The sequence below is a fragment of the Scylla paramamosain genome, chromosome 31, assembly GCF_035594125.1.
Source record: "Scylla paramamosain isolate STU-SP2022 chromosome 31, ASM3559412v1, whole genome shotgun sequence".
In the NCBI taxonomy this organism is placed as follows: domain Eukaryota; kingdom Metazoa; phylum Arthropoda; class Malacostraca; order Decapoda; family Portunidae; genus Scylla; species Scylla paramamosain.
The window spans coordinates 11,484,254-11,503,501 of NC_087181.1; the positions used below are offsets into that span (position 1 = coordinate 11,484,254).

Sequence of the window (19,248 nt, forward strand, 5' to 3'; positions counted from 1 at the left end):
AACTAGGGGGAAATGATAGATAAAGGATGTGAATATAGTAGGGTATAGCTGAGGTGTAGAAATGCGTTTCGTAAAGAGGGTATGCACGAAAGTGATAGAGCAAAGGGATGCTTAAGTTAGGATCCACTCAGCAAGGTTGGTTTAAAAGTGAAATGCAATATGCGTTTATGTTATTAGTTTATTTAGGTACTCTTTTCATTTGTTCGTTAACTGTGGGAGTCAATATACTATCAGTTTGTCAGTCAGTCAGTCAATCAGTCAGTTAATAAGTCAACCAATTAATCAATCCGTCAGTCAATGAGTCAGCCAATTAGTCAGTCAGTCAATCAGCCAGCCAATCAACCAATCAGCCAGCCAGCCAATCAATCAGCCAATCAGTCAGTCAGTCAGACAGCCAGCCGTCCCTCCACACCTGCCCAGCGCCCGTCACGCCAGGAAGTCCCAGATGGAGGCCTTCTTGTGTTGGGCGTTCCATGGGTGTCTGGCGAAGCAGGAGGCGGCCGCGGCATCACATTCGCACGCCGCCGCTCTGCACCCCAAGTTGTCTGCCCCTGTAAAGACGAGGAAACTAACTAAATCTGAAAATTACTTGAAAGAAAAAGAAAAGTGCAGGTATAGAAAAAAAAAAAAAAAAAAAAAAAAAAAAACATGAAAACAACAAACCAGTGATTGATAACCATATAAATGACGTACCACAGAGAAGGTGTGTGCCGTTCCAGGACCAAGAGTACCTGACGAAGCCCGGCCCAAACCAGGAGGAGGAGCACACGCCCGCCTTGATTGTATCGTAACACCTGTCGTGAGTCCTACAACACCTGGAACACAGCATCACCTTGTACAGTATTACATGACGCAGGTCGTGTTGATTAGTAAGTTTTGTGTGTGTTTTTTATTTTATTTTCTCGTGTTATTGTTTTTTTTTTTGTACACAGAGAGAGAGAGAGAGAGAGAGAGAGAGAGAGAGAGAGAGAGAGGCGGAGGGGCAGGTTTGAAAAGTTGTATAGTAGGAAAACTCTCTCTCTCTCTCTCTCTCTCTCTCTCTCTCTCTCTCTCTCTCTCTCTCTCTCTCTCGTCAAATCTCAAACAAATTTTTTTTTTATTTTCTCACAAAATAAAAATAAAGAAAAGTTAAAAAAGATAGTCACACCCTAGAAAAATCATAATCACGGCTAAAAGTTTCATAATTACCCCTCAAAGTTTCACTTATTCCCCATCAAAAGTTCTATTCACCCCAAAAAAACTCCCACACTCACCCCTAAAAAAAACTTTCTGACTACCGTTTTCTACGCAAGGTTCTCTCAGGAATTTTCAAGGCGGACTAACCTATCTACTTCATCCACCACGGGCCTATCTCCGCTTTGAGTGCCGCAGTGATTGCCGTAGTTGTTGTAAAGAAGTGCCTCGCGTTGAGTGGCAAGCCTTATCATGTCTCCAAACTGGCCAATGGAGCGACGGTTGCGGGAAAGATGTGATGTATTTATGTCACGTCTGCTTCTTCCTTCTGTTGGAAGTGGGAATGTTACTTAAGTGTTTTTTCTTTCTTCCTTTCCTTCTTTCTGTTTTTGTCTTTTTTTGTTAGTTAGAGTAGTTAATAGTTTATTTCTTTGTTTCATTAATTCATTCATTTATATTTTTTACTCATTCTTTTTTTTATGTAAGAGGGACATATGGTTTAGCTCTCTCTCTCTCTCTCTCTCTCTCTCTCTCTCTCTCTCTCTCTCTCTCTCTCACCTACGGCGCAGAAGCAGAGCAGCGTAACGAAGACGAGACGAAGAAGAAACGAGAGCAGCGGAAATTTGTCACTCATCTTGTTCGCTTCGTTTATCGTTGTGTCGTTTCTTCTTCCGTCTACCGTGATTTCTCTTCCTCTTTCCCCCTTCTGTCTTCTCTCAGCTCACTTTCCGCACTTTCCTGGTTGAAATGGACAAGATGACCCTTAATTTGGCGCTTTTGCTTAAGAGAGACGGTTATAGTAACAGTCGATGTCTCTATTCTTTCCTTCTGTCTAGCTAGCCACACAAATATTCACTTTCTCATTTCCTGATGAATACGGCAATTGATTAGTTACTCACCCAGTCAGCTAGCCACTCAGTCAATCGACTAGTCAGTCAGTCAGTTTCCCAGTTATCCAGCTAGTCAGTCAATCAGCAAACAATTAGCCAGTCAGCCGGTCAGTTACCTAATCAGTCAGCCAGCAAGTCAGTCAGCCGGCCAGTCAGTCAGTCAGTTACACAATCATCCACCTAGCCAGTCAATCAGCCAGTCAACCAGCCAATCAATCAAACACTCATCCAACAATCCACCCAGTTGATTAGTTAGCCATCCAGTCTCCTTATATACATCACTTCAGCACCTCAGTCCTACCGGTACAGTGAGTTATGAAGATCAGGAAGTCAGTGGTAGCACAACGCACACACTGAGGGCATCAACAGCACCGACTACCCAAACACTTCAAAGTTATCACAGAGGCCACACGGTTACGTCACAACCATGCACCACGTGTTACCTCACCCGGGTCTTATGTAGCGCTGTAAACTCTAGACCCGTATTCAGAAACGCTTTGCTCTCTCTCCCTCCTGCTATGACTATTTTCCAACGCCACAAAGATGCTTAGCCGGGTTATCAAGGGTGTTTTTCCTGTTAATAGTGTGGATATATTAATAATCTGCCATTAAAACCATAAAAGCAACCTCGAAAATCTGTGCTACTTCAACTAGAGCCTTTTGCAAGTTGTGGAGGTGCGGCGCAGAAGCGTTTCAGAATACGGGCCATTTGGTCACGGGAGATGAAAGGAGGTGAGTTATAGATGCAGCGTTGGTCTGTGTGTTTTGATAATCAGTGAGATAGAGATAATACTTCCCGAGATTATTGTTTATTATGCCATGGTATGTGGCGGCTTAGCAGTAGTAGTAATAGTAGTAGTAGTAGTAGAAGTAGGTTTACAACAAAACACACACACTCTCTCTCTCTCTCTCTCTCTCGTATTCCAACACTCCATCTATCACCTAATATACCCTCCTGCCACACACACACACCATTAACTTCTACATATCCCTGCCATAATTCACAATTCACCTCCACTCCCTTCATCTCATAACCGGTGGCGGTCTTGTATCTAATCAGCAGGAAGGGTTCAACGAGCGGGATTTAAAGGCGCACTTTGAGGTTGATGAAAGCGACGATTCCCTCTTGTCATGCGCTCTTTGCACTTACCAATATGGCGCCATTAGAGCCTTCACATAAAAATGACGCCCGCCCGTGTTTCCATTTCTCATCCATCCATCTATTTGACAATATTATAGAACTGTCAGTATATTATTTATTTTGTGTTAGGTATGGCTAGTGTACGGTGATCACTCATATGCATTAGATGAGAGAGACATTAAATTAAACTTATTTCCTTTGAGAGAGAGAGAGAGAGAGAGAGAGACAGTGGGATGTATTTTCCGGGGAGGAGAGAGAGAGAGAGAGAGAGAGAGAGAGAGAGAGAATGTTGCTGAGTAGTGTATGGAGATAAGGTGGAGTAACTATCAACAGAAGAATGAAGTAAACTAGCTTTCCTATGTCAGGCCAAAGGAGTTATAATATATTTTCTAGGAAGGAGAGAGAGAAAGAGAAGGAGCAGGAGGATGCAATGATAGTGTATGGAGCTAGGACCACTGGAGAAGCCATTAGCAGAAGAATAAAATTAACCAAATTTTCTCTGTGATACCAAGAGAGGTATTTTCTGGGAAGAAGAGGGAAAAGTAGGAGGAGAAGAAAGACTATAGTATGGAGACGAGCTAGAATCAGTGAAGGAATAATAAACAAAAATATAATGAAAAACCTTCCTTTGTGAAGGGAAGGAGAGGAGAGAGAAATGAGGAAGAGAAAGAGAAGAATATGGCTACGATTCATGTATGGAGACAAGCTAGAACCAGTAGAAGAATCATAAACATAAATATATTATAACAAACTCTTTGTGAGTGCAAGGAAGGAGAGAGAGGAAACACGTGGGGAGAAGGAAAAAGAAAATTGCTAAGACTAATATATGTAGAATTACTGGAAGAATCGTTAAAACTAAAATAACACAAGCTGTTCTTCTTTGTGAGAGCAGGGGAAGTATTTTCCGAGGCGGCGGGAGGCTGGCGGGAACGGGAAGACATCAGCTGCTGTGAGCTGTGTGTCTGTGTGAGTGTGTGAGACCCGGCACACTGCACGCACCTTCCCCCTCACCTTACCCACACCACCCCACACCTCCACACTCCACACCAGCCCTCCACACACTCTGGTAAGTGGCTGGAGGTGGAGAAATGAGGTGTTTTGACCCTCTGTGATGTAAGAATGGTGTAAAATGGTGAGTTTCTCCTTCAACCTGTGTTACCTTCCCTCCTTATGCCTCACCACGCACTGTGCTAAGTGGTACGTGGCCGCTCAGGTAGAGAAATGATGTTATAAGGCAGTGTAATTGAAGAACGATGTAAAATAGTGAATTTCTCCCATTTTTCGTTTCCTCCACCTGTTCTTTCGCCTCGTCGTTTCCTCCTTCCGCACCTGCTCTTCCTTTTCTCCGATCTGGGGTATCTGTTTCCCTTTCACCTGGGTATGCTAATAAGAGTTAATTGGTGTGCCAAATGTGGTCTAGTGAGGGGTATAGTGTGTGCTTCAGTACTGTGTGTGTGTGTGTGTGTGTGTGTGTGTGTGTGTGTGTGTGTGTATTTTTTTTTCTTTGTGTTCTTTGAATGTTCTGTGTTGCTGTAATGTATAGTTGGCTAATGCTGTCGTGTGTGTGTGTGTGTGTGTGTTGCATAATCAGCTGTATATCAGGTATCCAGGAGTTTTGCAGGTGTGTTGCTTCCCCTAATGGCTGGTGTGTTGTGTTAAAGCAGGATTCATGGATATGCACTGGGTTCTGTAATATTCTCATGTGGTTCACTTGAAGATAATGTGTTCCTAGCAGGGCACGGCACCATCCTAGCTAGGTTACCCGAGAGGTGTTTAGGTTAACTGGGATTATAATGTTAATTATGGTAAATCTGACCAATAGTGGCTTATGTATTGCTGCCCCTCTCCAAGATAAGCAAGCGTGGGGACTTGATGGGAAGCTGGAGTTGTTAGGGTGAGAGAGGTTAGAATAGGCTGTTAGGGTGAGGGAGGTCAGAATAGGCAAACTTTGGGAAACATTTGAAAGTCTAAGATAATGCCGCTTTTGGTGAAATTCTCTAAAAAAATATTCAACAAACGGAATATCTGCCCCCATACCCCCTCTTTCCCCTTGCTATTCTAACCTTATGAAGTCACTAACCTTGCTAATTGGGGAGGGGGTGGTCTGTGCCTAATTAGGGGACTTCACCCCTCCTAGACCTCACCTTCAGGACACTAACCTAACCTAACCTAACCCATTTGTCTTGGCTGGGCCCTCTCTAGACCACACCTTAAGGAAACTAACCCTAACTTAACCTAACCTAACCTTATATTTAGTTCGCTTTGGTTATGTAATGCCTGGAGGTTTTGTAATGGCCTGGAGACTGATATGTGGCAGTTACTATGACTGGGGTATTTTGGGGCCTCTAATTAGTGTTAGGTACCATGTATGTATTTATTCTGTATGTCATATGGTTCTTTATATTTTTTGTTTGGCTTTGTTTTTTTTTGTTTTTTTCTTAAATGGTTTTCTGTTTTCTCTATTTGGTCTTCTCTTTGCCATTTATCTACTTTTCTGTTTCCTGTTCTCTGTTGTAAAGTGTTCTGTTTCCATACAGGTGTGAGGCAAGCTGTGGCACCATGGACGAGAGCAGTGCCGGCACCAGCAGCGTAACAAGCAGCACAAATGGCTCGGAGAAGAAAACAGGAGGTGGACTTCGGAACTTTCGGAAGGGCAAAGGACAAGGTGAATCTTGCTCTGTGTTTTGTCAGTGTCCAGAAAGTTGTCTTGTTGATGTAGTGATTGGATTGATGTGTTCTTGTGTTTCTTGTGTTTTGTAATTAGAATGATGTATTTTTGTTTTATATTTTATGTGGTTCCTTGGTTTTCTTGTTTGCTTTATTTTTTTATGATGGGATTATATCTGGACAAAAAATTAATATAAGAAAAGACAATAGCTATATTTTATTTGGTAGATTAGTGTAGGTTTTATAATGCTGTTAGCTTTGTGTGAGTTTTGTTTCATTTGCATCAATCAATTATTTTATTTGTAGTTGTGGCTTACTTTTTTATTTATTTATTTTTTTCTTGTATTTATTGCTTGATATTGCAAGATTGCTTTGAGCTTTTTTACTCACTCATGTTAGTTGACAGGCAGTTTTTTTTTCCTATGTGAAATTAATAAACAAGATAAAATGATAATAATAATGACCATAATTGTATTCATTCTGTGCTCTCACTGTTTGTTGTCTGTCTTAGCATTGGATGTAGAGGGATTTTCTTTTGACATTTTTTTTTTTTGTTGCATTTTTTTTTTAGTTTCTCTTCTGAGATTTTTTCGTAATGAGAACAAAAGATCAGAGGAGAGTAAAGAATCCAAACCTTCCTCATCGCCCATCAGCACCACCAGCAGCATTGACGGTGAGTCCCAGTGCCACCACCACTACCACCGCCACCATCACTATCACTGTCATTGTCACCACTATCATCACAGCATTATTACATGTTATCATCACTTCTGTCACCACCATCACTACCATCACTGACACCACCACCATCATACTACTATCATATCACCACCACAATACTACCACCTCCACTAACATCAGTATTATCATCACCATTACCACCACCACCACTACTGTCATCACCATCACAACTAATATCAGTACTATTATTGTCACCATCACAACCACCACCATGATCACAAACATCAGTATTATCACCACCTCCATCATCACCATCATTATCACTATCACAACTACTAGCATCAATACTACCACCATTACCACCATTATCATCTTCATCCTCATTACTAGTACTACCATCATCACCACTTCCACCATCATTTATACCACCACCACCACCACCAAAAATGCCTTTATCACCATTATTTATCTCAAACAGGTGGCTGTTCCTCGGGCAGTGTATCATTACATATCATTAAATGAGAGGTACTTTAAGATGATATACTGAGATTCAAATTGATATCTTTGTGTCAGTGGAATATAGTGACAAAACCATCACTTTAATATTTTGAAAATTGCAGTTGTTAGTTAATTAATTTTTTAGCCTCGCATTTACAAGCAGATCATTTAAATAGTCTACTTATAAGCTCTTCATCCATTGTAAAAACCTTGAACACATTTACACCTTGTCTTTATATCAGCACAATACACCAACATGACCATCCCTATTACATGCATCTCTTTTTGAAGTAATTGCTACAGTTCATTAATTCTTGGCCTCACATCTCCAGCCGATCGTTCAAGCAGTCCAGTGTTTAATTCCTCATCCAGTGTGAAAACAAACACATCGTCTCAGAGCCAAGATGACACCAAGAACTCATTGAAGGGTAAGAACTTGGGTATCTAGTTTTATTTAGTAGCAGTCCAGAGGCTAAGATATGGTTTTAATTCACTTATAGGATGTGCTTTTGGTTGTGAGAGAGAGAGAGAGAGAGAGAGAGAGAGAGAGAGAGAGAGAGAGAGAGAGAGAGAGAGAGAGAGAGAGAGAGAGAGAGAGAGATTGTGTTTGGGTTTGGTTGTCTAGTCTTGGGTATTCCCCATCATGAGTGTTGTTGGCCTGGGATATAGATAGATTTATGTACATATGACAAGGTATAAGGTGTGGAATTCTTTCTTGGGTATCCTCCTTTCAGTGGAATTAGCCTGGCATATAGATAGGTAGATATATAGAATAGCCTTTATGTTTGAGGTATAGAATTTGCTAGTTTATTTGTACTTCCTTATGTCATGTCCAAGGTCTCAGCAGACATGGGATCCACTATTGCTTCTGACTGTTTACTTGCATCATTTACTTGCAGAAAGTGACAGAGAGCTAAGCCCAATATTTAAGAGGAAACTAAGTGCTGAAAGACCACTGAACAACATAACCAGGACCACCGTTACGTCAGGCACACAGCAGACGGTACTGAAGACGGTGGTGCAGAAACCCACCACTACCATATCAGTGCGCACTTTGTCCAAGCCACTCTTTGTTGGAGCTCCGAGTCCTGAAGGGAAGGAGGAGGAGAGCCCCAATGAGGCTGACAATGATGAGTCGTCCTCAGAGAGTCCCCTGGGTGGCATGTCGATGAAGACTCTAATCAGCAAGACCTCGCCAACCAAAAGGACTCTCAATTCCTCAGACCTGGATGACAGCCAAGACAGTCCTTTCTTTTACACTCGGGTTGGTTCTGTTGGTTAACCTTTTGACAGCTATTTGATGCATCTTTCCTTAATTTATATTACTCTGAGACATGTTTACTAGTTCTACAGCCACCTCCCATCTTTAAACTGCATAGAAATTGCAAAATCTATTCTTTTTAATCCCATACTTTCTTGTAGATGCTTATAAAGATTTCATGTGTTACTTCTGATGGTGTTAATTGCTTTGTATCTCAGTGAAAGAGCTGAGTTGTTTGTTGTGCTTAGTGGTGAAAGAATGAGTGTTACATTGTGTTGAATCTCTCATTTGAAGGTAAACAATTTTCAGTTTCAATTTTTCTTGGTGAGATTTAGTGTTGAGTGGTTAAAGAAGGGAAATGCTTTGTGGTATCTGAGTTTATGACATGAGTAGGTAAGTTAAGTAGCTAAAAGTAGATGTATGCATTGAATTTCACCTAAGCATAACAATGAAAGCCTTGTATTAAAAGAATATGTGTTTTCTGATCATGCTTCAACATCACACATTGAGAACCTAATAATTAAAGTAGATGTGTTCCAGGTTTCATCTCAGCATAGCACTTTGAGAGCATTGTAACTGAAATAGATATGTGTTGCATCCTACTTCAATATATCACTTTGAGAGAGTAGTAATTTGGGTATGTGTTGGGTCTTACCTCAATATAGCACTTAGAAAGCCAAGGGATTATTGTAGATGTACGTTGGATCTTATGTCACAACATTTGAAAGCCTAGTAAGTTACGTGCTCATTATATCCCAGGTGGTGAAGCGTGCCAGGATTGTTGCTTCAAGTGATGAGGAGGATGCATCTGACAGCAAGAAGCCTCAAGTCAATGGCCACGGAAACTCCTCCCCTGAGTCCTCCAAGAAGCCAGACGATGACACCATTGACAAGTTCATCAATATGTGGGAGATGGTCTACCCTTATGTTGAGAAAATGGTAAGCCTGGGCTTTCTTTTCACTGGGACACTTGCATCTTTGTGTTTATATTTGTTAAGTTACTCCAGGTTATGCTGTTAGGCCTTGGTGTGGAAGTACGTAGCCAACTGTGCTCCAACTAAGCTCCTGGAGTGTGGTAGGGTGATCCATGAGACTTTCTCTTTCCATCACAGGTTGACGGGACTAAGAGTGTGAATGATGTGTGTGTGAGTGTGTGGTGTTTTGTCTGGGCCATTGTGTGTGGGGTTGCTGGTTTGGTATATAGAAAGATAGATAACTTAAACTTAACTAGGTGTATTTTCTTCTTGCAGGAATTCTTGGACATATACAAAGCCAATGATTGGGATGCCAAGATCACCATGATGCAGTTGAGCAAGATCAGCCGGGACCGGAGGGACAAGGAGAAGATTCAGAAAGCCGAGGAGGAATTGCAGAGGAAAAAGTTGGCTGCAGAAAAGAAAGAAGAATTGAAGAAACAGAAAGCAACAGAAAAGGAAATGGAAGCCATAGCTAGAAATGCAATGAAGCAGAAACTAAAAGCAAAAAAAGATTCTTGGAAAGGTAAGTCAAGGCCATTCTTTCTTGTGTTTTCTTTGTGTTCCTGGTTGTAGTACCTTGCTGGACATAGCCTTTGCTGCATGAAGGAGGTCCAGTTTGCTGTTTGGATTAGAAAGTAACGTTTTTTTAAACCTTGCACATTCTTGTGTGTTCTTAATTGTGTTCCTGGTTGTGGTGTCATATCAAAGGCACCTTCCTGTTGTGTAGAATAGCATGTAACTTTTGTATGACCTTTACAGCCAAAGCTGCTATGAAGCAGACTGAACAGGACATTGACGAAGAGGAGGAGGACTACCAGATGACTGGAGCCAAAGTATATGACAGGTGAGTTCTTATCAAGGTTAAATTTACAGTGTTTAAATGGAGATGTGGTAATGTTCTTGATATTGTTGACTGTCATTGTGGTAAGAGCATATGTCAGGTGAGTTCATATCAAGGTTTGATATGTTTTAATAGTCTTGTGATAATGTACTTGATACTGCTGTCAATGTGCTGAGTTTGATCCCCTGTCAGGATAAGCAGTGACTCCTGAGTGAAGGAAGTACAGGGAATGTGGTTAAAGAAAAGTGTGTTTGCAGTGATGAAGAGTCAGGAGCAGAGGAGGAGGAGAGTCCAATGATGAAGGGAGACCGACAGTTGGTGCTTAATTTCTTCAATGAGGCCTCAGTGGGGGAGCTGGCGGCCATTGGTGGCTGCTCCAAGAAGAAGGCAGAGGTGGTGGTGCAGCTGCGGCCATTTGCTGACTGGCATGACATTGTTAGTTCCTTACTGCTCCTGTTAGTAAAGCTAGACTCTTTTGGAACACTGGGATAAACAGAGACATGAGATTTTGATAATTAATTCTGTAAAGTTGAAGGGTTTTCTTGTAACAGTGCAATTAGTAAAACAAGAGTTGATCACTATTATTATTTCTTACATAGTGTCTGAATTTCAGGTCCACAAATTTCAAACAGAGAAGTATGTTAGTACAGATCTCCTCAATGAAGCCAAGACTGTGCTGCATGTGAGAAGCAGTGTTCAGAAGTTGATGAAGAAGTGTGAAGATATTGCCAAAGACATGCAGAGTATTGTCTCCAGGATCGTCAATGGTGAGGAGGACGCAGGGATCAGCAAGCAACCCGAGTCTCTCAATTCCTCGTGAGTGTCTCTGTGTCTTGTATCATTTGTTCCCACACTGGAAGAACATTATTGGAGGATGTTAACCCTTTGATTGTTACAGCCTCTTCTCAGCTTGATATGAAGGCCTTCTGTAAGTTTAGGTAAGGATTTTGAAAAATGGTACTCAAGCAGGTGGTGTTGAATATCTAGTAAATCTCTTTAGTGTTTGTAGTCTAATTAGCAATTAATAAAAACTGCCTAGGGTCGCTAATATATAATTACACTTGCCATTAGCAGTAAAAGAGTCAAGAATTCCAGACAGCCCCTAATTAGGCATCATAGAATGTGTAAATGTTAAATAATGTGTTATGAATCTCCAGGATGCAGCTGAAGGGGTACCAGCTCATCGGTCTGAACTGGCTGGTCTTGATGCACGAGCAAGGACTGAATGGTGTGCTGGCTGATGAGATGGGTCTGGGGAAGACAGTCCAAGCCATTGCATTCCTGGCATACATCAAGGAGGTGGAGGATCCTGAGAGGCCAAACCTCATCATTGTTCCCTCCTCCACTCTTGGTGAGCCACTCTGCCATCACCTGTGCTGTCACTCACTCAGGAAATTTTGGGTTAGATACTCCATCAGAAAAATTAAAGAACTATTCATGGTATAGATAACTTTTATGACATCTTTTTAGTATTTTTTAAGATACTCATAAAGTGAGGGTGGGAGAACTTTTCTGTTGGGAGCTAAGGGCTAAGAGAGTGGTGTGAATGAGTGTGAATGTGAAAGTTGTGTGCCTTGTCTTTGCTAACCACCTTGTTTGGAGAGAGCCTTGGTATAAGTATGTAAGTGAGAACATAAGGGAAGGTTTAAGGAACCATGAGGTGTAGAAGTGTCAGTCCCAGAGGTGTTATGGTGTTGTCACATTTCAGACAACTGGGCACGGGAGCTGGAGACATGGTGCCCCTCACTGGAGGTCCTACACTACCACGGCTCGCAGGAGGACCGGCGGAACATCCGTTGTGCGATTATGAATGGCACGCTAGAGGAGGAACCCGATGTGATCCTCACTACGTAAGGATTTGAATGCTTTCTGGCAATCTCTGGGAAATTATTGGAGTAAGAATGTGGAATACAGTGTTACCTCTTGTACATTTATGAGCTTGTAAGTTGTGTCCTCTTAGATGTTGGATGAAGGACTGTGGAAGTAAGAGAATGAGTGCTCTGTCAGAATCATTAATCATTGGTTCGGTGCCCCTTACTATATGAGATTGGACAGCTTATGAGCTTCCACTTTGTACAGTATTAGACAGTGTATTCCCATGTTGATCCTTCTTATGTTTTCCTCCACACACTGTCTCCAGGTCTTCAGTCTCCCCTCTGTTAGTCGTCCAACTTAGATGCTTTTCTGTGTACCATATTTGATTGCTCATAAGACGCACCTTTTTCTCCCCCCAAAAAAAGTCTTGGGAAATTAATCTGCATCCTATAAGGCCAAGGTTCAGCACTGAGGCAGTGGTTGGTGGTCAGTCTATGGCAACAGAGGTTCTAAACTCAAACCCCAGACATCTTTGCACATGTAAACAAAGTGATGATTGGTACTACACCACAAAACAACTCTTTCTTTCAAGGTAACAATATATAATAGGTCATACTTAGCGGTAATTCACATAGAATGACACCAGTCAGGAAGAATTTGCCTAAGTGACCATGCATCACGCATTGCATGTACCAAAACAAACATGCGGTTGGTTATGAGCTGAACTCGGTGACACAGGCAAGCTTCACTGCGTTCTTTACAGTGTGATGCTGTTACTCCTTAAGGTATGACACACTTTCATGCAATTAAAATTGCACTATCTTTTAAGATTCTTATGAACAAACTTTATTACCCCTGTAGTCTCACAGTCACTGCTGACACCATATACCAGGTACATGTTTGCATCTCACAACAGGATTGTTACATAGGCTACTAGCAAATATTGAAGTTTTTAAATGCAAAATATTGGGATCTAATAATGATCTAAATGCATGTGAGGGTCTTCAAATGTCAAGTGAAATCCTTCACTTCATATTCAGAGCTTAAGTCCGCTCATTTATCTTTTTTTTTTTTTTTTTTTTCAGTGTCTGCCAAAACTGGGTGCATCTTATGAGCCCATGTGTCTTATGAGCCATCAGATATGGTACATTCCAGATTATTATTATTATGATTAGCATCTAGCTGAGCTTATAGCCAGTATGTTGAACCTAAACACTGGAAAAGAAGCCTGAATAACAAGTATGAATCACAAACCTATTTATCCCTGCAGGTACAACATGGTGACCACAAGTACTGAGGACCGAGCTCTCTTTAAAAAGCTCAGATTCCACACAGTTGTGTTGGATGAGGCTCACATGCTGAAGAACATGGCCTCTCAGCGCTATGAAAACCTCATGAAGATTAAGGTAACAAGATCTCAAGGGGTGAAGATAGATACTAATTTGTGTGTGTGTGTGTGTGTGTGTGTGTGTGTTGTCTTGGTTATTCTTATAGGTAATGAGATTTCTGGAGGTGAAGATAGATTAGAATTTGTCTTAAGGATTATTTGAGTGTGTGTGTGTGTGTGTGTGTGTGTGTGTGTGTGTGTGTGTGTGCCTGGATGTATATGTGTTGGTTATCTTATATGAGGTTGTCAGTCTGATACATAGATAGATAAAATAAAAATCTCAATCATTCACTCATCAAGGAATATATATTTGATACTTGCTTGTATGTTCCTAATGTATCCATGTTAAAAAGATTCCATTCATTCTTGGCCCTGCTTTCTCTAATCCTGTCTTCCTCCATTCTTCTCTTCTAATCCCAGTATTGTCTCTTGTAGGCTCTCCGACGTATCCTGCTGACCGGCACTCCTCTGCAGAACAACCTGGTGGAGCTCATGTCCATCCTCATCTTTGTTATGCCACAATTGTTCGACAGCAAAAAGGAGGAATTAAAAAGAGTGTTTGCAATGTTCCCCGTAAGTTTGGACACACACACACCTATCTCTGACTACCTTATGGTTTGATTCCATAGTATATATTTTTCACTTGTATTTTTGTAATTGTTGTTCTTGGTATTGAGTTTTCCATGCATGTTGTTGTATAGAGGCAGAAGTAGTTGTGTGTAAGTAGTCTTTTAATGAGGGTAATGTTTTGTGCTGTTTTTTGCAGAGATCTGACACCAGTGGGAATAAAGGTCGCTTTGAACGAGAGAGAATTGAGCAAGCCAAGCGTATTATGAAGCCATTCTTCTTGAGGCGGCTAAAATGTGACGTCCTAAAGGTGGGTGCTGCATTTTGGCCCTTATTATGTACTTACTTTTCCTTTGTATCATTGAAGTACCTTTACAAATAGGGGTTATGGATAGGGAAAGCTGTATTTAGGCTTTTCTACTGACTTACAGTTCCTTCATATTACTGAAGTATCTTTACATGTAGTGGTGGTCAGCAAGAAAGCTGAGTACCACTTAGAAGAACATGTGAACTATATCTTGAATTGTACTGGTTTTAATATTTCAAATTTTTCCCCAAACAGGATTTACCTCTTAAGGAAGATGAAGTAATTTATTCACCACTGTCAGCGAGGCAAAAACAAATCTATGAGGATACGGTTGCTGTCCTCAGTAAAAAAGCCCAGCAACAACAAGTAAGTGCCCTGGAAACTGACCTTATACAGTACACAGACTTGTAAAAGCATAGCATTTAAATCATAACCTGATAAACCTTTTGTGAAAATCTGGTGGATAAGGAACTGTTTTGGAGATGAAAAGAGTGCCAGGGGATGTCAGAGAAAGGAGCATGAGAGTAGAGGATGCCAGGGGATGTCAGGGAAAGGAACATGAGAGTAGAGGGTGCCAGCAGATGCTAAAGAAAGGAGCATGAGAGTAGAGACTGTCAGGATGTTGATTTAGAATGAGGCTATAGTAAAGACATGGGCAGAGCTTTGGTTACTTGCCATACACATACCTCTCATAACAAATAGGTTTTTAATTGAGTTTTTGTGTTTACCCACAGTTAGAATTTGAAAACATGGACATGAAGAAGTTAACAGAGGTGGAGGAGCTTGAAGTTACCAGTGGCTCAGGGAAACCCAAAGAAAAGGATTCTGATGCAAGCTCCAACATGGTGATGGTCCTCAGGAAGATTGCAAACCATCCACTACTTGTCAGGTTGGTGCTGCTCTTGATCTTGGTCTTGGTCTTGGTCTTCAGTACAAAACCAAAAGGCAGACTTCAAACACCTGTATTGTTTGTCTTTATGTTTTATGACTTGAGGAATGTGACTGTTCATAGGAATTCTTATCCTTTTGACATTTCCCTAGAGTGAAAGGTCGTCGCCATGTATGAGTCTCCTCCAGTTGTTTTCTGTCCCTTGCATCTTCTGTTACTCCCATCCTTTGCAATTCTGCCATAATTCCATCCTGTTTTTAATTCTCTGTCTTCCTCCTGATCTTCCTTCAATATATTTTCTTCAGACTATTAATCAGTTCCTGGTCTTCTCTTCTTACTACATGACCAAATCATCTCATTTTTTTATCTCATCTCTTAAATATTGCATTCCTCACAGGCATGTGTCTTGCCAAATGTAATGCATATCTAAAGAAAAATAACCTTAAGAAAGTACTAGTGTTTGGGTTATGTAATGGTACTAATTCTTTGTCCCATGCAGGAGACACTACACAGATGCCAAGTTGAAGGAGATTGCTAAGATCCTCAAGAAGACGACCCACCGTGACTCAGTCCTGGAGTACATCGTGGAGGACTTCTCTGTCATGTCGGACTTTGAGATCCACAACACCTGCTCCCAGTACAATGTAAGGCACAGGAAGATTCATTGAGTTATGACTGATGATGTAAGAATAGAAAGATCTTTTTGATAATGCTCACTTATATTCTTGCTCTTTTTTTGTCTCTTGTGGGTTCTCTTTTCTTTCTCTGTTTGTCATGGTTTTTCTCTTTCTTTCTTTGTCTCTTATGGTCCCTCTCTCTTTTTTCTTTCTTTGTCTTTTGCAGTCTGTATTTCTCCTCACAGTCTCTTTTTTCTTTTTTTCTCATGGTTTCTCTTTTCCTTTCTCTGTCTCTTTTGTCATTTCTCTCTCTTTTTCTTTCTCAGTCTCATAGTATCTCTTTTTCTTTCTCTTTCTATCTCTCTCTCTCATGGTCTCTCTCTCTCTCTCTCTCTCCTCTCTCTCTCTCTCTCTCTCTCTCTCTCTCTCTCTCTCTTCCTCTCTCTCTCTCTCTCTCTCTCTCTCTCTCTCTCTCTCTCTCTCTCTCTCTCTCTCTCTCTCTCTCTCTCTCTCTCTCTCTCTCTCTCTCTCTCTCTCTCTCTCTCTCTCTCTCTCTCTCTCTCTCTCATTTTCTTTCTTCCTCTGTCACTTATGGGCTCTCTCAGTTTCTGGTAAGCAGTAATAGATAAGGTTCTCATGGCCCCCTCTTTCTCTCCCTGCTGCACTAGCACATCCGGCAGTATCGGCTGGACAACGACTACATCCTCAGCTCCGGCAAGATGGAGCAGCTGGATATCCTACTCCCTAAACTAAAGAAAGAAGGTAATCACTCTTTTATCGACTATCTGTGTTATTATTTTTTCACATGTTTTATTTGCAGTTGTTGTTCGTTTAATTTTTTGTTTCTGCTTTTTTGTAGCATGATTTGAAATTTTTTATTTACTTTTCTCACTTCTATGCACTTTGAGGACTCATTATGCAGTTTAAAAGCACATAACCAAATAACCAAAATGAATGAATATCTATATCAGGCCAGCAATCCCACACAGGTAATATACAAGTAATTTTTCTTTTCTTTTCCAGGATCTCGAGTATTAATTTTCTCCCAGTTTGTCATTGTGTTGAATATCCTGGAACAGTACACAAAGTTGAGAGGACACAAATATTTGAGGTTTGATGGGACTACACAGGTGTCAGAAAGGTAAGATAAATGCACTTTTTTTAAGTGCTATAAACCTGGAAAAATATTCTGAAACACGTGTGATGTAATTAAAAGCTCTCCCCCATAATGATATGATGAACTTGATGGAAGTACCAGTGCCTTGTAATTAAAAGATGATCCCTATTAATGATGATATAATGAAGTTGATGGCATAATTAACTTGTATGTAGAAGAGGATGACATTTTCTATTCTCTCTGTTTTAAAGTGGGCAGTCTCAGAATCAATAATTAACTTGATGTAACAAACTAATCATTCTCTGCAGGCAGGAACTTATAGACAAGTATACCGAGGAGGAGGACATCTTCCTGTTCCTCCTGTCTACCAAAGCAGGTGGTCTGGGGATCAACCTGACAGCCGCCAACACTGTGATCCTCCATGACATTGACTTCAACCCCTACAATGACAAGCAGGCCGAGGATCGATGTCACCGGGTGGGGCAGACACGGTGGGTGGTGGGGATGTCTTTGGTGACTTCTGTTATGGAAACCAGGATGAGAGGAACAAGAAGAATGGAATTTGAATGGTTATTACTTTGGAAGTCAGGATGAGAGGAACAAGGGAACAGAATTTGTATGGTTATCTATATTTGATGCTCCATTTTCTTGTTGTTATTGATTTGGTAGTTTTGTTTTAGTCTGCAAGGTTTAAAAAGTAATGGTAGGTCATGTGTTGCTAAATTTTTATGGTCTTCTTGTCTTTGATGCACCATTTTTACTGTCACTTGATTTGACAGTTTTATTTAACTCTGCTAGATTTAAAAGTGACATTGGATCTGTACTGTTAAAATTTTTATGGTTATCTTATATTCGATGCACTATTTTTCTTTTTGTCATTGATTTGACAGTTTTTATTTAGTCTGCTAGGTTTAAAAAGCAACATAAGGTCTGCTCTTGCTTAATTCATTCATACATTATATTGGTAAACACAGAAATCTTTAAAGTATTGTAAACTGCATTGTTTTTTTCATGACAGGCCAGTGAAGATCATCCGTTTGATCAGCAAAGGCACCATTGAGGAAGGCATGTTGCAGATTGCTCAGGAAAAGTTACAGCTGGAGAGGGAAGTCACAGGTTTGGAAGGTAAGAAATGGTTATATTTGACTCAGATTGATTAAATTTGCCAAATTCCCAAGGTAATCAGTGTAATGGCTTAAATGACCATTCTGTTTTTTTGTTTTTGTTTTTGTTTTTTGTTTTAGAGTGGTAGGAGTACTTTTATCTTCACTGTTAGGAGTCAAGGGGCCAAAAAAAGTGCTGTGAATGAGTGTGAATTTAAAAGTTGTGTGCCTTGTCTTGGCATCTTGGGGAGATAGCTTTGGTATATTTGTGTGTGTGTGTGTGTGTGTGTGTGTGTGTGTGTGTGTGTTAGAGTTGAAGTATCTTGTGAGTGGATACAGTATGATAGAATTACTAGGATTGCTCCCTTAGTTGAAATGCTATAGAGTGTATTGTCTCAGATTTACAGAAGTGTAGCAGAGGTAATGGTTGATATGCTATAGAAGATGCTATAGAAAGTATTGACCCAGATTTACTGAAGGACACTAGAAGAGATGTTTAATATCCTATAAAAAGTAGTGACCCAAATTTACTGAAAGGCAGCAGAAGAGATGTTTAATGTGCTATAGAAAGTATTGATCCAAATTTGCAGTTGGTCAGCAGAGATGGTAGATATACTAAAAGAATGTACTATCTCAAATTTGCAGAAGGGCAGCAGAAGAGAGATGTGGAATGCTACTGAAGGCAGCGCTGGGTCTGGTGAAGCCTGAGGCACCGAGCTCCTCCTCCAGCAGTGAGAACAAGCTGCAGAAAGAGGCAAAGGGTGGCAGGTCTGAAGGTGACCAAGCCCAGGATGGAGATGCCCTGTGTGAAGACTCTCAAGGTAACGGTTGCGACACTGACAACTCTGATGGTGATGAATTGTAGTTTCCTGCAGTTTTAGGCATCAAGTAAATCCCTGGGGCGTCACATTCACCTGGAAAGCTGCCTTACAAACCCACAGGAATGGATTGGTGGAGGAGCAGTGCTGCAGAAATGTTTGCACTGACACTGGCAATTACAATTCTTAAATTTCTGAAGGAACTTTTATTTTAGCCCATTAGATGTACCCTTGACGACCAAGCAGGATGAAACAACACATACACATTTTAGAGACTTTTATATGATCTAGATCTCCCTCTTATTTATTAAACACTGGTATTTATGACTGTTACTATATTTCTTTTTAATAATGTGCCGCCCCACGTGTCTGTGAGAAGGGCAGATGTATAAAAGAAAAATACTATATTTTGGTTATTTTTCAAATTATGTATTTCTTTTCTTATACGTAATTTAATTTTATAATAAAATCAAATCTCTTCATGTGATTCATCTTATTC

The 19,248-nt window shown here is 40.7% G+C and overlaps 2 protein-coding genes across 5 annotated transcripts; one reads left to right on the forward strand and one right to left on the reverse strand.

Moving 5' to 3' along the window:
• Positions 1 to 160: 160 nt before the first annotated feature.
• On the reverse strand, positions 161 to 2,508 carry LOC135116502 (basic phospholipase A2 acanthin-1-like). 2 transcript variants are annotated; one of them, XM_064034015.1, is made up of 5 exons: positions 2,365 to 2,508; positions 1,732 to 1,911; positions 1,324 to 1,501; positions 694 to 815; positions 161 to 551 (listed from the first exon to the last, which is right to left on the reverse strand). In XM_064034015.1, the coding sequence occupies exons 2-5, from the start codon at positions 1,805 to 1,807 to the stop codon at positions 427 to 429; spliced, it is 501 nt and encodes a 166-aa protein (XP_063890085.1). In that variant the 5' UTR covers positions 1,808 to 1,911; positions 2,365 to 2,508; the 3' UTR covers positions 161 to 426. The 2 variants fall into 2 exon arrangements, with proteins under 2 accessions (XP_063890085.1, XP_063890086.1); XM_064034016.1 differs by having other exon boundaries at positions 2,354 to 2,474.
• On the forward strand, positions 695 to 19,231 carry LOC135116498 (SWI/SNF-related matrix-associated actin-dependent regulator of chromatin subfamily A containing DEAD/H box 1 homolog). 3 transcript variants are annotated; one of them, XM_064034004.1, is made up of 24 exons: positions 695 to 869; positions 4,097 to 4,336; positions 5,742 to 5,869; positions 6,443 to 6,544; positions 7,383 to 7,478; positions 7,950 to 8,314; positions 9,071 to 9,250; positions 9,562 to 9,811; positions 10,048 to 10,132; positions 10,387 to 10,564; positions 10,743 to 10,945; positions 11,287 to 11,480; positions 11,838 to 11,979; positions 13,215 to 13,350; positions 13,767 to 13,904; positions 14,098 to 14,208; positions 14,461 to 14,571; positions 14,940 to 15,094; positions 15,594 to 15,738; positions 16,380 to 16,473; positions 16,735 to 16,852; positions 17,137 to 17,319; positions 17,847 to 17,953; positions 18,577 to 19,231. In XM_064034004.1, the coding sequence occupies exons 3-24, from the start codon at positions 5,764 to 5,766 to the stop codon at positions 18,609 to 18,611; spliced, it is 3,234 nt and encodes a 1,077-aa protein (XP_063890074.1). In that variant the 5' UTR covers positions 695 to 869; positions 4,097 to 4,336; positions 5,742 to 5,763; the 3' UTR covers positions 18,612 to 19,231. The 3 variants fall into 3 exon arrangements, with proteins under 3 accessions (XP_063890074.1, XP_063890072.1, XP_063890073.1); XM_064034002.1 differs by having other exon boundaries at positions 696 to 869; positions 4,097 to 4,270; XM_064034003.1 differs by lacking the exon at positions 695 to 869 and having other exon boundaries at positions 4,062 to 4,270.
• The last annotated feature ends 17 nt before the right edge of the window (positions 19,232 to 19,248 follow it).